General features: G+C 31.3%; 2 protein-coding genes across 4 annotated transcripts in view; both read right to left on the bottom strand.

Annotated features, from left to right (window-relative positions):
* LOC111629675 (tyrosine-protein phosphatase non-receptor type 4-like) overlaps positions 1-4965 on the bottom strand; it is a 98523-nt gene extending 93558 nt beyond the window's left edge. For all 3 annotated transcript variants that reach the window (XM_023373559.1, XM_023373560.1, XM_023373561.1), the window contains exon 1: positions 4840-4965. The gene's annotated coding sequence lies outside the window, so the exon portion shown is untranslated. The remainder of the gene's footprint in view (positions 1-4839) is intronic.
* A 6953-nt stretch (positions 4966-11918) lies between these two features.
* Positions 11919-16977, bottom strand: part of LOC111629672 (ras-related protein M-Ras-like) — a 30454-nt gene continuing 25395 nt past the window's right edge. Inside the window, exons 3-5 of the mRNA XM_023373556.1 lie at positions 14301-14400; positions 13352-13431; positions 11919-13241 (exon numbers count right to left, since the gene is read on the bottom strand). Of these exons, the coding sequence (XP_023229324.1) occupies positions 13169-13241; positions 13352-13431; positions 14301-14400 (253 nt within the window). The 3' untranslated portion in view covers positions 11919-13168. The remainder of the gene's footprint in view (positions 13242-13351; positions 13432-14300; positions 14401-16977) is intronic.

Here is a 16977-nt window from a genome sequence, read left to right as displayed (position 1 = left end):
GTATATATATATTTTATAATTGTAATAAAATAAAATAATTATTATATAATTGTTATTAAAATAATAAAAAAATATGAAAATCTGTTAAAACATTTAATTGATATCATTTACCTTTCAATGAATTATTTAAATTAATTAATTATTCAAATAATCAGAAATGACATACTTATGTTAATTGTATATGCAATTATTATATAATATATTTATAATTAATTATTATAATCACAAATTAACATAAATATGTCATTTTTGATTAATGATAAATCTGATATTTAAGAAATTTTTTAATCAAGTACCGGTAAACCCAAAATATTAATTTTAATGTATCCAGTAGAGATAGGGGAGATATATTTAAAATTAAATAGTAATTACAGAATTTATATAATCATCAAGCATAATAATTTTAATTAAAGGAAACTCTAAGTATATATTACAAAAAATCTATAAATTTAAGCTATCTTTAATATTTTTACATTTAAAATTTTAAAGTAAGTATATATACCTAGTCTGAAAAGGATCTTGTTCTCTGATATTACTTAATATAACATGAATAACCTTACAATATATCAGGTTATAGATACATAGTACAAGGTCCAACATGCTGGAGGTTCTAGTAATTTGTTTATAAATTACAGAAAGATTAACCAACTAAACAGGTTAAATAAGTAAGGCATATCTAGAGAGTTTAATATATTCTTAAAGACAGTCAATTATTCTCATCTATGAAGATCCTAGGTTATACTATGTTAGAATCATATCTAAATTGTATGTTAGAAATACCTATTTAACTACACAAGCCTTACATATAAAGAAAATACACAGTAATTATTAAAATCCAGCAAAAATTCACTTCACTAGAAGAAATTTTCAACAATTTTGAAATATCATCATCAGGTTTACATTAAATATAAACTTAAAAAACAGAATACAATTTGAAAATAAAGAATGTAACATCATTGGTTGGAATCTAATTTGTCATACTTGATGCCATTGCATGTAAATTGTGTAAAAAAATGTGTGTTGGACTAAAAAGATATTTCAAACAATTTCCACATGTCGAAAATCTCAGCCTCCTTATAGTTAACTGCAGTGTTTTTGTAGGACACTAAATTTCTAGCCTCTCTAGGTGTTTTACTAGAGACCAGTTAGAACCTGGGTGTAGAAGGTGGATTTTATTAAAGGTAGCATTAAGGCTTACATATACAAATGAATATATTTTTTAAATTTCTTTAAAAATAAAACTTCTAGTAATTTAATTATATTTTAATTAATTTTATTGCTATAATTAAATTTATTATTTGTCGTCATAATTTTTATATCAAATGGCAAATTCTAAACTGTCAGATTATTTTTGGCTAAACCAGAGATAATTTTAATTAATTAATTGATAAAATATGACCTAAAGGTTGGTAGTTACATCATCTTGTATAAAGATTTATAATTTTGAATTAATTAAAACCTTAGAAATTTGATTGATCCAGAGTGGAATTTAAATCCAAAGTTTGTGCTTATATTTGACAATTGATTCTTAAGTAATAAATATATCTGTAAAAGATGTTTTTAAATAAATAACCATTCATGTTGTCTACTGAATGGGACATTATTTTCATTAGAAAGTGACAGATAACATTAGCAATTTATGTGAAATACTCATACAACTAACAGAAAAATAAACAATTCAAACTGCTGAATGGTAGCAATATCTTTATAAATGATTACAATAAAAGCATTTACTCTATCAAAGTACAATAAGTTCAAATAATATTAATAGAAGCAAATATAATAATATTTATTTGCTTCTTTTTTTTTAGCAAATTTTATAATTTCAAAATATAAAATAGTTTTGGAATATTTAGAATTTTTAATATATTATTTAAATTCAGTTAACTGAATAAAACTATTCTAAAATTTCAAAAATCTTATGATGATGTAACAATATATTTCAATGCTAAAATTTTTTTTCAAAATCTGCTAAATTAACTCATCAGAATATTACAAATAATTTTTATTGTTTTCAATTAATCTTATTTAAAATTCTTGATTGTTTCTATCATTTAAGTTCTTATTTCAACAAAAATAATTCTCTGTATTAACTCTAAAATTAAAACTATAACTGAAAATTCTATAATTTAAAAATAGTAATACAATTCTTATAATATCATAACAGTTAATAAGGTTGGCGGAGTAAATGATCATTACGACGAAACATTTATCGAAGCAAATCAATAAGATATATAATAGGATATTTCGGATCAGACAAACAAGCAATTCTTTCAAGATGGAAACACAAAATTAATTAATCTCTTCATTAAAATGAAGTTTAAAGAAGGATAAAAAAAATAAATATATTTTATCTCAAAAACATTTTTGGCAATTTCAATCTTCACATCAATTTGAATAACAATGATAATTCATAAAATGTACAATTAAACTTTGAATTTAAAATAAATGTTATAATATATACATGAAATATTACACATCAAAACAATTATAATTATACAGGCTACAAAATTTAAAATATTCTTAAATAGGCTATAATAATATAATTGCGAACAACCAACAAACCAAAGAATTTAGAATAATATACTCTATTAAAATATAGTAATTCTCAATTATATATAAATGTCTATTTTACAAAAACAAAACAATTGAGAAATATAAAAGTTTACTTTGTATTCTACTAATTTTTATACACTTTGAACAGCAAACAATACTGATAAGATATCCTTAAGAACAGAGATTTTTAAGGTTTCCAACTAAATGCACTTTCTACAACTCTGTTTGTAACTAATCAAATTATAATATAACAATCATTTTTTATTTACTCATTACAATACGATAAAGAAATAAAGTAATCGCCCAGTTCAAGTAGCCAGGTCTATCGATCGTTTAGCCCAGAGGTCACCAAACTTTTTTCGCAGCGGGCCAGATAACCGAGAATGACGAGCACGGGTCGCATAACCATTTTATTCAATACAGACACTGAATACACAAAAAAATTAAGATGTTTGACATTTATTTACCAATACACAAACACGATGGCTGCAGCAAGCTAATAATCGCTTTCCTTAGAAACTTCATTGAGGTACCGGTACTTATACAAAAAGCTCTGATATCCAAAGTCACCAAATTTTTTATTTCACCGATTTATCTAAAAATTATATTACTGTCAGATGCAAATATCAGATAGGACCAATTTTGGCATTTTTACTTACAATTATTTTAATTTGTTTTACATGGTAAGTTTACCTATACTCTATGATATTTCCATATAAGTACAGTAGAACCCCTCTAATCCGTCACCTTTGGGACTGGGGGTTTGGTCGGAATGCAAAAAAGGTCGGATTATCAGAAAAAAGTAAAATAAACAATCTTCCCCTTTGTCCAATCTTTGTAGCACTGCTAATTTTTCATTTAATGAAAGAGTAACGCGTTTACATTTCACTCCTGACATGTTGAAAACACACACAAAACTGTACATGTACACACAATGTAAAACATATACTGTAATGAACACAGAAAAACGCCATGGACGGTGAGTCGCCGACGAGTTGGGACAAGTTTCTCGACTCCGACCACAGTCGGATTAACCGGTGTGACGGACTAGCCGAGGGCAGACTAGAGGGGTTCTACTGTAATTATATTTTAGTTCCTTTGCGGCACAATGTGGCAACAGGCCAGACGAACCGATCTCGCGGGCCGTGGCTCAGTGGCCTTTGGTTTAGCCAAAAAACCTCGTCTCAAAAGACAACCATCCAGAACTTATAACTCGAGATCGAACCTTTCTTTTAATATAACTACCAAGTACGCAAATTAAGCAATTATTTTGTTCGTTCGTAAACGACACGAAACCAAGTTTCGTAGACTGTCACTAAAACGTAGTTAATTGACAGAAAAGCAAGGCGCATTAGCGCGTCTTTACCAGAGCTGTGGAGTCACGTAAAAATCTACCGACTCCGACTTTTCCTTACAATCCAACTCCGACTCCGGCTAAAACACCAAAACTTCCCGACTCCGACTCTGCAGTCCTGCCAGGGCTGCGGAGTCGCGTAAAAATCTACCGACTCCAACTCTTCCTTACCATCCGACTCCGACTCCACAGTCCTGGTCTTTACGTACCACGGTAGTTCTGGCTTCGACTACCGTCGACGCGCATAAAACACCGTTCCGATCTCGAGTTTTAAGTCCCGACGACCAAATTTCTTAAACAGTCGCTTAAAACGTAAACAAACGATACTCCTCCTGGCCGAAAAGATCACAAATACATATATTTACAGACTGAATTGTGTATTTTAGTACTACCGTCCGTAGATCTGTAAATATACGGTAACGACATTAAAAATGCATTCGGTATTTACACACAACTCGATCACAACACTTAAACGAATACGTATGTATTTATAGAAAATCTAGTGCAATATTTCATTTTATTACAGTTCAGAAATGGCGATTAAACTTTTACAAAAGCGAACAATCGAGTCTTTCAGTCAGGCTACTAACAAGAAAGCAAACAGTAGAACGATTGTCTCTAGTTTTCTATTAAACTTTCACGTTCAACAATCACTTAATGGTGACATAATTCCCTTAAAAAAACTTTTTAAACAATACAATATTTAAAAAGGAGTTAACCTTAGTACAATTAAGGAGAAAAATGCTTTTTAAAATGACCCTTTAACCCTGGAAAACGAAAAAAAAAAAAAGAAAAAATAGGCTTAGTAAGTAACCATTCGGCAACTGTCGCCATTAATACGATTTTAAAGAAAAAAATAAACCGGAATTTATACGAAAATACTCGCAAATTAAACACGAAACGGGATTTTTTTTATACGTAAAACTTACCAATTTTACTTTCCTGCTTAGCAAATTCGCTAGAATAACTTTCCGGTTCTTTCACCCAAACACGAAACACTCCTTCGCCCCTCTTTGATTTTCGTTAAAATGGCGGTTGTCAACAACGCGGTCACGTGACCCTCTGTACGACTGCAGACGATTTCCGGTTTGTAAAAAAATCATCTTCAATCCAGATTTTTATATTAAAAATATATATAAATAATTTATCGAATTTTATTTATTTTTATTACGTACGCTATACAAATACACTTAAAAGTAATAAATGATATAATTTATTTATTAAATGTTTTTTTATGTTTTTTCACTTAAAAAAGTCCGTTTTTATGTTCGGGCTGGCAACATTTTATTAAATTAAACCGAATTAGGGTCGGTTAGATTGGATATCGACGAATCGAAATTGGATTCCCCGTACACACACCGCTAAAACCCGTTTCGTGTTGCAACGTCAACAGATAACACTCGCGCGAATTTTATATTTAAATCATTGTTGTAAATTGTCTGAACATTCTTCGCAATGTTTAAACTAATATAAAATAATATAATAATTTCGATAAAACTTAAATATAAATAATTTTTACAAAATGGCGGGCGGCCATTTTACATATGTGCCATATTTAATTGTGTCATTATAATTTAAATTCTGTAAATTTCGTATGTTTTATAATTGCAAATTATATAGCGTATGTGAATTCTGTTCGTATACAAATGAAAGTTAAAAGTTGAAATATTTAAATTTCAAAGGAAAATTTATTTCATACGTATATTCTGAACATGTTTTTAGTTATGTTTGTTGATATTGAATTGAATTTAGGGATGGAAAGTGTCGAAGTGGAACACAGACCAAGAGGAAAAACAATGTAAGAACAATAAAAGAACGGACTACAAGAGATATTGAAGATCTTTGTAGTTACGTTATTATAACGATGATGATCTTATAACAGAGAAGAATACAGAAATGGAATGAATGCCTTAATAAACTAGGAATTGAATACATGCAAATTAGAAACAGAAGAAAAATTGTAAAATAAAACTTGGCATTAATTTAAAAGTTTTAAGTGAAAAATATGTTTACACTTAACAAGTTTATTGAACTTGTACGCGTTATCGTATAGTCGGAAATTATAACTGACCTAGAAATAGGCTATCGGAAGCCTCACCCTCCCTAGAGATATCCACAACGGCTTGTGTTCCTTCCGCACATTTTCCTCTTGTTTCGTAATCAGGAACTACGTTTGATAAATCAATAAATGTTTTTTTTTTTTTAATTTACTCACATCCATTAGTATAACTAAATAAAAGATTCAACTAGCCCAGTGTTGAGAAAAACGTCACTTCATTGTGCCAGTACACAATACGATTTATTAATGTTGTAAACCTATTTTTGGCAGAACAAACTGGTGCTTTGATTCTTAATTAATACACCAATAATTGCATAATAATTATTTTCAGGATATCAAGACTTCAAATTAGGAAAGAGAAGATACAAAAGGATGAAGAAGAAAAGGAGAAAGATATGAAAAAGAAGAATCATCAAGCAAAGGCTATAAGTGAAAAAAACGGGGGTGAGAAACGTCACTAATTTTGTGGTAAGTTGGTTCCTTCCATTCATTTGATATTCATCTCACGATGTGATATTTTATGAATCATCCACACTCTAAACTACTCACGGGAAATGATATAAACTATATTAAAGTTTCCTCAATCTTCTCGAATTACAAAGTAAAGTTTGCATTCAGTTTACGCATGACTGAATTTCACTTTAATTGGCTAAACGAAGAGAAAATGAGTGTTTACAGTTAACAAGTTTAAATTAACAAATTTGTACGCTTTTCTCCTGAATTTAATCTATAAATCTGCTGCTGCTTTCAATGTGATCAAATTTACAAGTCTATAATGAATAGGATGAAAGGTGAGATCAAGAATATTGCAAATGGGGATAAATATTATACTACTTCCTCAATTTTTTTTTATGGAGATTATCCAGAATAAACTACATATTGTGGTTTATTCAGGAAATTAAGAATTTCTCAATACATTAGAAAGAAGTTCGATATTTTAAGTAAGTCTAGGCTAATTTGTAATGCCCTTTTTCTTTGAGTTAACTTAATTCATTATTTATTATTAGGGCTTTTCAGAAGCCAACAGGGAAGGGTAACTTACCATTCTAAGGCTTTAATTAATGATATAAAAGATCCTTCTTAATAAACAAGGAAGTCAATTAAAATGAATGATTTGTTACAAATATTTTTGGGGCTTCCGTAAATCAAAATTCCTCCTGCTGGCCTCTGTGATAAAGCCTGATTATAGTTAAATTTTGGTACGCAAATTATATCAAAGTTACTTCTTTAAACATCGATTCTCTATGATGAGTGGATGGTCGCCCAGTTAATTAAAGGTGACAACCTACCGCTCTGAGGAACACGGGATCTGGACGAGTAAAAAAATCCCGGGAAAGTTTTAATGGGCAATCCGTGCCTGATATGTTAAGACCCTCCTACACCACTCATAATAAATTATGTGAGATGAGCGCATTATAAATTCTGGCATTTTTATCAAGTCTAAATTCACAGTGGGCTTGTTAAACGCCTTCTTAGTACCCACGGGGAAGAAAGATTAAAAACAGCTCGCATTGATTCACCTGCTACCACTCGAAACAGACTTATTCCGGTTCAATTTTTCATGTCAATGAACAATCATAGAAGCGTAATAAAATATTTAATACTAATTCATTTAATTAGCATAAATAATTATAGATTAAAAATCAGTACTTAACACTCTATGACTAGATATGAAAATTGTCTTTCATTTTTATGTTTTTTCGGATATTGAAGTACATTCGTGGAAAGGTAGAGCTGGATTAAAAATGTTGTGTGGAGCATAAAAGATGCAGCAAAATGGCATCAAACTAACGTCATATCCACGTTAGCAATGGCACCATTTGATGTACGCTAGAAGAACTTAAACCCAGTTTAATATTATAAGTGACGCGAAGTTTCCTAGTTATGCTTTTAACGTATTGAAAAAAATTAAAGTAAAAATTAGTAATTTTATGCTTAATGCTTCAGTTACTTCAATCGAACGTTAATACTGTATTTCATCGTCTAGTGTCGAAAATCTTTATCTTTCGCTAGCCATGCATTAAACGATTAAATTTTTCCTGATTCTATGTTTATGTCGCTTCATCTTAATACTTATTTTCAATGTAGTCGATGTGACCCTATATGATTTTTATTTGCTTTGCAACATCCCAGTTTCAATTGAAATACAGAAAGAAACATATTATACGCAATATGCTCTGATTTGTATATAAATGATACATCGTGGTACCGTTCCTTATTACGCTACTCGATTGCATTAAAGAACAGGCCCGTTCGTAATAAATGTAATTCTGGAACGCTACGTAGCTTTAATGTGCTGATGTAATGGAGCTTTAACTAATAAACTAATCAGTCAATTAAAACCTTAATTTATTCAATTACAATTAGGTGTGGTCCACCAGTAGTCGAGTGGATAAAACCAATAGTAGTTGGTCCTGGTTTTCTCGTTTCTAACATCTAAACGTGGACGGCTGGATAGCCGAGCGGTCAAGGTGGCAGCCTAACGCCCTGGGGAACCCGGGATCCCCAGGTCCCCGTCCCTCAACATTCAGCCACCCTGTTGCGGGCTTGCTAAAAGAGTCCCTCTTAGTGCCCACAGGGCAGAAAGACTCAAGAAAACCGCCTAAATATGCTCAAATTTCACATTATAGTCCTTCCAGTAAGCACTTCTTTCTCTTGGCAGATTGTCCGTGTGTTGAAGTAACAGTCAGTTCTCACTAGCCATGTAGACTATACTCTTTTTAATAGACTATTATTTTGAAAATTGCCCATAGAAACAGAGCGACCTCTTTCTCTACATAAGGGATTTTCTAGAGCATTCTTTATTTGCAGCTACCGAGTGCAATTTTCATGCATAACATAGGTTCAACCAGACTCAACACGAGCAAGTGCATACACGTGAAAATTCTGATTATATTGTATTAATAATACAGCATAGTATATACTGTATTAATTAACAGATTCGAAAATAGCGGCAAAAGTTTTTTTCTTTCTTTCACAATTAGCGGTAAAATATTCTATAGACATGTCTCGTATGAGCTAGTTGGGCATGAGCGTCTAGACTATTTTGTGAGAAATTTGTTACATAGTTTGAAGTTGTGCTCATAATAATAATAAAAATACATCTGTATTTAAAAGATAAATTTGAATAAAATAATAATTTATTATTAATTAGTGTGCGTAGCAAAACATTGTAAAAAATTTCCAGTTACGAGTTGTGTAACTTTCCAGGCCACGCTTTGAAATTGCGTTTGGCGCCATCTGTTAAGAGATATTCTTTAAAAACGTTTTTTATATTATTAATTATTTTAAAATGCGAAAAAGTTTAATTTTGAGAGTAGGATTAGTTTTATTTAAAAAATTGTAAATGCTAATTAAGTCAGACCCCATTCGTGCATGATACGACACGTGACCGATTTTTTTTAAACTTGCTTTCATGCGCTTTATTATTTAAAAATAATGTTTTAAATAACTTTAGTGCTATTTTGGGTGTCTTTCTGTTTAGTTTCAGTCTAAAAGTTATTACTTTTAATTTTCGTCTGCTTTCTCATCCGAATGGTACGCCCCTAGTGAGCACAGTAAGAACTACAGTAAAATTGACAAAGCCGAAGAAATCTGTAATAATCCTGTTAATTAATGGCAAATACGACAGTTTATTTAAATAATTCCAACAAAGTAATTTTTTATTTAAAAGCTTTAACAAAATACGTAAATTTTTATATTATAAATCAACAGCATGTTGCTGTTTTGCGACAAAATTATGAAAAATTTCAATTGTCTTAGCGCCATCTGTGGATAAAAAAAGTTTTTTTTTCTACTTATTTAATTTTCGAGTTTCGAAATTTAATATGTTTTTAATAAATTATTTTTATTATATTGTTTAAAACGATTTAAGAAATGTTTTTAAGCATTAATTCTGACTACTAATGTAAACGCTGATTATTATTATTATTATTATGAAAACAAGACCATACTCTATTCTTTCCCCATAGATGGCGATACGACTACTAACCTGTCCTTTTTTTTTAACTGTTTTTTTTCCTAACTCTTTCGATTATAAATTTAAATTTAATTATTTGGGAGAAAACCTAAAGAAACATATATTTTGCTAAATATATGTAAGACTGGTAAAATAATACTTCAAATAAAAGCTTATATTTTCTGCTGATAGATGGCACTGAAATAGTTTTGTGATCTTTTGTTGAATTATGCTGTATTATTTGTCCCGTTATTCTATTTGGGAAAATAGCAGAATGGGGAATTTAGGGAGAAAATTTAACTTTTGTTCATATTCTGAGACCATTGACACTCCAAACAGAAAATTTTGTTTCTCCAGATTGTCAAGACTAATATTTTTTGTATGCATTGTACCTGGTGCAAAAATATTTAGGGGAACTCAAATAGTTTCAGATCTGTTTAGATTTTCATTACAGAAGGTGAGAAGGTTGGCAACTTGCTATTGGCTCACCATCTTCAAAGTTTCAGGTTTAGCTCATGGTCAGAAACATAGACAATTGACAATTGGTTGAAAAGACACTTTCTGCTCTCCTATTTCTTTGGATGCACTCTCATATCTCAAAGCTTCTGTAATTGTTTCTTCCTGCTATTGGTTGTGTATATCTTGCAGACGTAGTAAAGTACGCAGTCTAGTCCTTTTTTCGGGTAGTGAATGGATCCAATATGAACCCAGCCTAGTTGCACCCGAGTGCATATTTTCCCTTATTATTTTTCCAAATACTCTAGCTGGAGTAGGTGTATTGGATCTTTAGCATCGACTTCACCGATTTAACTTTTTGCCCGTCTTTCAAAACCGGTTCCATTGACATCAAAACAGTGGCTTGGGCTGTACCCGTAGAGGACATTTTAGTATTTTTTGAAATGCATATTACAGCCAAATATTCAATTCACTTAAACGTGGCAGATATTATTGTTATTATGAACAATTGAGAGTTTGTGAAAATTCTTTGGCAGTTTAATTAAATAATTAATTGTATCTGTATGATGTCAGAAGAAAACAATACAACAATCACAAATAAATTGTTTGCTTTCAGACAATAAGAAACAAACATCAAGTTATTGAAAATTATACAAAACGTGGATTAGAATTATTAACACATGGGTGGATTGCCCATAGGATTTTTAAGTCCCATTTAGGAATTAGGCAGGTAAGGAAAACCCAGAAAACTCCAGGTAGTCAGCCCATTGGCAAGACAAAAATACTACTAGCATTTGGTGGCTTCATCCACTGGACATTGAAAAACCCAATTAGAACAAATTTATGAGTTAATTCTGTATTTTACTTATTTAAAGAAGTTTGTACAACAGTCATTGTGTTAACCCTCCTCCTAGAGGAAATTTGTGAAAAACGTGACATAAACCAATCATAACTCCGACCAAAAAGCAAACACGAATCCAATCAAAAGCCAAAAATCCTTAGTTTGTCCAGAGCAGTCTGAGCAAAAATGTCTTACTCTGCTTTATATCAGGAGTAAACATCCACTGCATAAAATAATTGAAGATACAGTAGTCCAGTTTAACAGCTCCAGAAAGTGTTCTAAAAAATTAAAAGCTGGTTTTTCTAAAACTGCCTTTTTTGCAAGCTAATAATGGATATGGCCGGGTCCACAATGGGATGGCCAAGTGGAGAGGGGCAGAGTCCTACATATGCAGGTGGACTACCTCCGAACTAAGGGCTGGTTTGAGATGTAAGGTAGATAGATGCATTAATGAGAATGCATACTTGTCATATTTCATCTTTTATAATCTAATTTCTTCCGCAACACAATTCAGTTCACAACTTTCAAGAAATCAGAAGGATTCAGAGCAGAACCAAACTCAGGGCAGTAGATATATCACACAGATAATGACATAGTTACTCGATTTCCTTCATTATCTGTCTACTGTAAATGATATTGTTCAATATAAAAAATGTTAAGGTGTAAACATAAATGAAATAATCATCACACGACATTTTGTAAAGAAATTTATATTCATTATAAGTTCTTTCTTTCAAAATACAGAAAATTTCACATGATTACAACAGTAATCAACACATACATTAATTCAGCTGCAACGAGAGGATCACGATAGAAAATGGAATTTATCTCTTTGAAAGAATCGTTTAACGTCGAAAACATATGGATTACTCTCGGCAAAATAACGACTAATTAGAATAGATGGCCTTTAAATCACAGAAGTATATAAAATGAATAATCATACACACAGTATATTTCAGTAAGAAATTTCTGGCAAAAAGCCAAATAAAACACACCATCACATTCTGAAATGGTATATAGATATACAATAAACTAATTTCCTTCGCAGAAGGTACTGGTATGGCACTAGAACCAGTATTTACAAAATGCAAATGATTATCTAGATATTGTGATGTCCAAAACTGTGTCAATGAAATTCTTCCCGCTCGTCCGCCTTTTGCGATGCTATTAGTAAACGAAAATTGCCTTTGGTACTCGATATCTTTGATAGAGTTACTACATTAGATATTTATCCGTTTGAAATTTAAGTTTTTTGCCGTACCAATCAACGGAGACGAATGAAAATGACAGGATATTAATAACTTTGGTTATTCTGAATGTTAATCGCTATCAAGAGGCTATAAAATTTAGCACATGCCGTTCTCTAACTCTGCGGGACTGTTTCGTCGTAAGCTAACTGATAAAGCAATCCTTGGTAGGCAAAAAACTTGCGCTCGTGGCTGCAATTTCAAATTTGTAAAATCTCATCCTCCATCAACACGCGGAACATCATGTCCTCGTACATAACTATAATTACAACCGTATTATGCTTAACAATTAAAAATGAAAAAAAAAAATAAAAATAAAAAAGGAAAATATTTTGATTTAGCATCTCGTCAATTAACAATTTCAAAATGAAATCTCCTGAATTGGTTTCCCACGTTTGGAAATTTTTTACATCGTAAATTCATTCTGCAACTAAATTATTTACAGGAACGTATTGTCGTCATTCGATAATCGAATGGAAAACGTGAAACAGATATGCACAAATACATACAGTATATATATTGTATATACCACAAAGCAACTGTAGGCAACAACAATTTAGAATTGACTACCAATATTTTTTTTTTTTTTTTAATAGTTTTACGATTTCGCACGAATGACAGAATAACATTTCGTTTTCAACTTTTAACATTCCACACGAAAACGTAATTTTTCTCCGGATTTAAAATCGACGTTACGCTAGAGAAGAACGCATTTTCTATTTTTCCACCATTCACGGCGGCGCTTTTTATCGGTCTGCGGCGGCAAATTTCTAAAGGGACAAGCACATTAATTATTATTGCCAGTAACTGTAAATTCGTAAGTAATTATCATTTTCTAATGGGTAACGTTAATGGAAAACCGATTTAATAATTAACTGACCTTATGATTCGAACTACTTCGTGGAAGGCAGCATCCACATTGAGTGGTGGATCTTTGGCACTTGTCTCAATGTAAGAGATCTGAAAATAGAAAATGTGATACATAAATTTAATAAAGGTGCATATGTCATTTGTAAGACGTGTGCTGAATTATAAAGAACTGATCAAAGCCATGCCAGAGATTTTTAAAGATAATACTGAAACAAGAATGGATGTCTGTTAAACCTTCAAGAGCGATGATAATACTTGGTGACATCCTACTGAATGTTTGACATTGACTGCCATTTTGTTTTGACATATAGCATCCGAACATATGACCAGACTGACTTTTCAACCATTTTATACAGACTGGATCTACAGTCGGGTCAACATGCATGAATGAGAGATAGGCTATGACATCCTAATCAAAACAAATCCATAATACATTAAGGAAATCTAAATGAGATGCATTTCTGGATCTGGAATGCCTTACTGTACTATTTATCTGGATAACTCTTAAGGTCAGTATATAATTTGATGGCAGGATGGAGTCTCAAGGAGCCATTTGCAGCTGGGGCCAACAAACACATTGGTTTATAGTCAAACTCTGACTAGCAACTGACTTGGCATGGTGTGGCATTGGCATCAAAGTTGAACATCATTCAACTTTGGAGTCATTTCACTAGACCAAAAGTGCATGTCTTGAAGAGCAGAGAACAGTGAATATAGTAGAACTCTGCTATTGTACCACCGCATTGCCTTTGAACTTTAAACACACCTTTATTTTTTGAGTATATTTAAAGTCATATCTGAGAATATTGCTTATTTAAATAGTTATGCTATTTATTCATTTAATATCTAGATAGACATACTTTAAATAGGCTTTGTGGTATTACTAATTCTTACCAATTGAGTTGATCACAAATTACGATACATCATATTGTACTGTATTATAAAACATATTATTATACCTTTAATTGGGCAGCCAAGTCGCGTCCTTGATCTTCCGTCACTTTTCTCAAATGAATTAAATCCACTTTGTTTGCTACCAGTAACATTGGATATGAATCACTGTTTAAATAAAATAAAAAACTTTTAATTACAAAAATATATTTAAATAAATAATAATTTCTATAACTCAAACATCTACCATCAAAGATACAATCACAGAAATTGTATCATTGATATTTTTTAAATTTAACTATCCATTTCTGGAACATTTCGAACACATCTTGCATATTGCCTGCTTAAGAAATCCACAAAACACCAAAATTTGATAAGAGTATGCTTTAAGAAAGAAAATGCCAGAAATAATTTATAATTGCTGGAATTTTTAGTAAAAAATTAAATCATTTGAGCTTCTTTAAGCAGTGTTAGGTTAACACGAAAAGATTCGAAATGTCAAAAATCTCTTCATGTGTACAGTAATACCCCGAACTTACGCGATAGGTGGGACCGAGCAATAACAGCGTAAGTCGAATTCGCGTAAGTCGGGGTATAATTTCTCAACGTGTGTAAAATCCAAGTCGGATGTATGTAAGCTAATAAATGTTCTTGTTAATCTTATCTCGTCTTTTGATTCGTTCATTGTTACAAGAAATCACCACATAGAGTCTCTCGAATCTCCGTAGATATAACAAACACAGAAATAAATAACACGAAATAAATTGTAGCTATGTGTCAATTCCACACGACGCGTCCGAACATGTAAGTTGAACAATAGTGTGGAGGGAATGAGCAATCAAGAGTTGCGTGGTGCTCAAACAAAAGATGAATCGACAAGATTTGAAAATCGCGTAACTCCGGATTCGCGTAAGTCGGGGTAGCTAAAGTCAAGGTACCACTATATATAAAAGACCATTTAAATCATGTGTATATAAAAGACAATGTTGATATCAAAAGATTATTATTGGAATTTTATCACTTACAAGAAATTGAAATCCCAGAATCCTGTTCAAATCCTGTTGATCCTAAATTTCCAAGATTTGATACACACAAATCTTGGATTTTGGAATTCACATTGAAATAACAGAATAAACAGCATAAATTGTTAATGCTTAAGTTTACTTTAATTTTGTGTAACTAAAAGGTGTGTAAGAACAATGCAGCAATTGCATATTGTCATGTTTATGCACTATACTTGGTAAGCAAACTGTCATACTATTAGAGTGAGACACTAAGAATTTTTGGTTTTGAAATTATTATAACATTAATTGTCAAACCAAAATAAATATATTGTAACATAAGATAACACACATGTAAAATTCCATTTGAATAGTTATATAAAATATGTACATTTAATATGTATAACATGATATTACGATAGTTCTGACACCTACACATATGAACATTCATATTCATATGCAAAATAAAGAAATCTATAACCAGGATATTCTTCAGTTAATCCTTTAAAATCAAACCAAATCCTTCAATGTTACAACATTTTAAACAAATATATATACAGTATTCCTATACACTTAGGAATGTAATCTTTATATTTCCTTCTCTCTGACTAATTTTGAACAGTTGCCTCAGACATTTATAAATTTGTTTAATGATTCAGAAGCAAATGTTTTGATGCTGGCGCATCATATTTAGAGAAGTTAGAGAGCCAATTGGTGAGGCAGGAGTCCGTGACCAATCCAAATATAATTTTGTCTGAAGAGTTTTTGGATTTTTGATTTTTCTTTATATTTTGCTGTAGCGTACATAACTGCCTTTGGCAACATTTATGGCAGCAGGTAGAATACTTGGTGTCACCATCCTAAAAGCCTCTTGCATTTGCATCTGAAACTCACCAACAAATTGCATGGCACTGCCGGTTGATGCTTTCTTTTTCCATTTTTGGCTGAATGGCAGAGTCTTAACGTATCAAGACAGATCAGTGAAAAATTACTGGTGTTAACGACCCCAAATTTGATCCAGAGTGCCCTGGAGCAGAAGGCTGATAACTTAATTGACTCGATCATCTAGCCATCCCTATCTGTTGAATGTCAAACTTCTCTGAAAGCCACCGATGCACGACTTCCCAGAAATGAGTTGGTGCACCATTGAGCTGCTACCAAACTGTCCATATGTCTACATATCTAGGCATTTGTCCAGTGTCACATGTGTATTAAGATGACAGTCACTATTCAGGATGCCAACGAATATGGAGTAAGAACTTACTCCAAATACTCCACCAGACATATAGTGCAAAATGAACCAATGTCATGTATTTCACATGCATTATGGAGTGCATTCTACACATTATGACAGTTTGTTTCAGAAAAAACTGCCTCATCAATCTGTAAAACTACCCATTTGCAAAGATGAGATGAAATGCAGTACACAAAATTTCAGCTGTCGTTATTACAAAATAATGCAAAGCAATTGAAGAAAAATTAAGCTTAAATCATGAGTAATAAAACTATTGCTTCTATACTTCATTTCACCCTTTCACTGATGTATAAAAACTATTATTTAAATTCTTATTAATATTAAAAAATATTTGCTTCACTCTGTATTAAATAAATTTCATATCTATCTAATTTAATTTGTTAATATTGTTCCAGTTAAAAAATTATATCAGATTAATTAATCATTTTTGTAAAATTAAATAAAGTTGAAGTTAAATTGAATCAATTCATTATAATTTGCCTTTTTGTA

Source organism: Centruroides sculpturatus, unplaced genomic scaffold, assembly GCF_000671375.1.
Source record: "Centruroides sculpturatus isolate CEXI.00-Female unplaced genomic scaffold, Cexi_2.0 scaffold238, whole genome shotgun sequence".
NCBI lineage: Eukaryota > Metazoa > Arthropoda > Arachnida > Scorpiones > Buthidae > Centruroides > Centruroides sculpturatus.
Note: the sequence above shows the minus strand (reverse complement) of the source record. Positions and strands in the feature narration are given on the sequence as shown.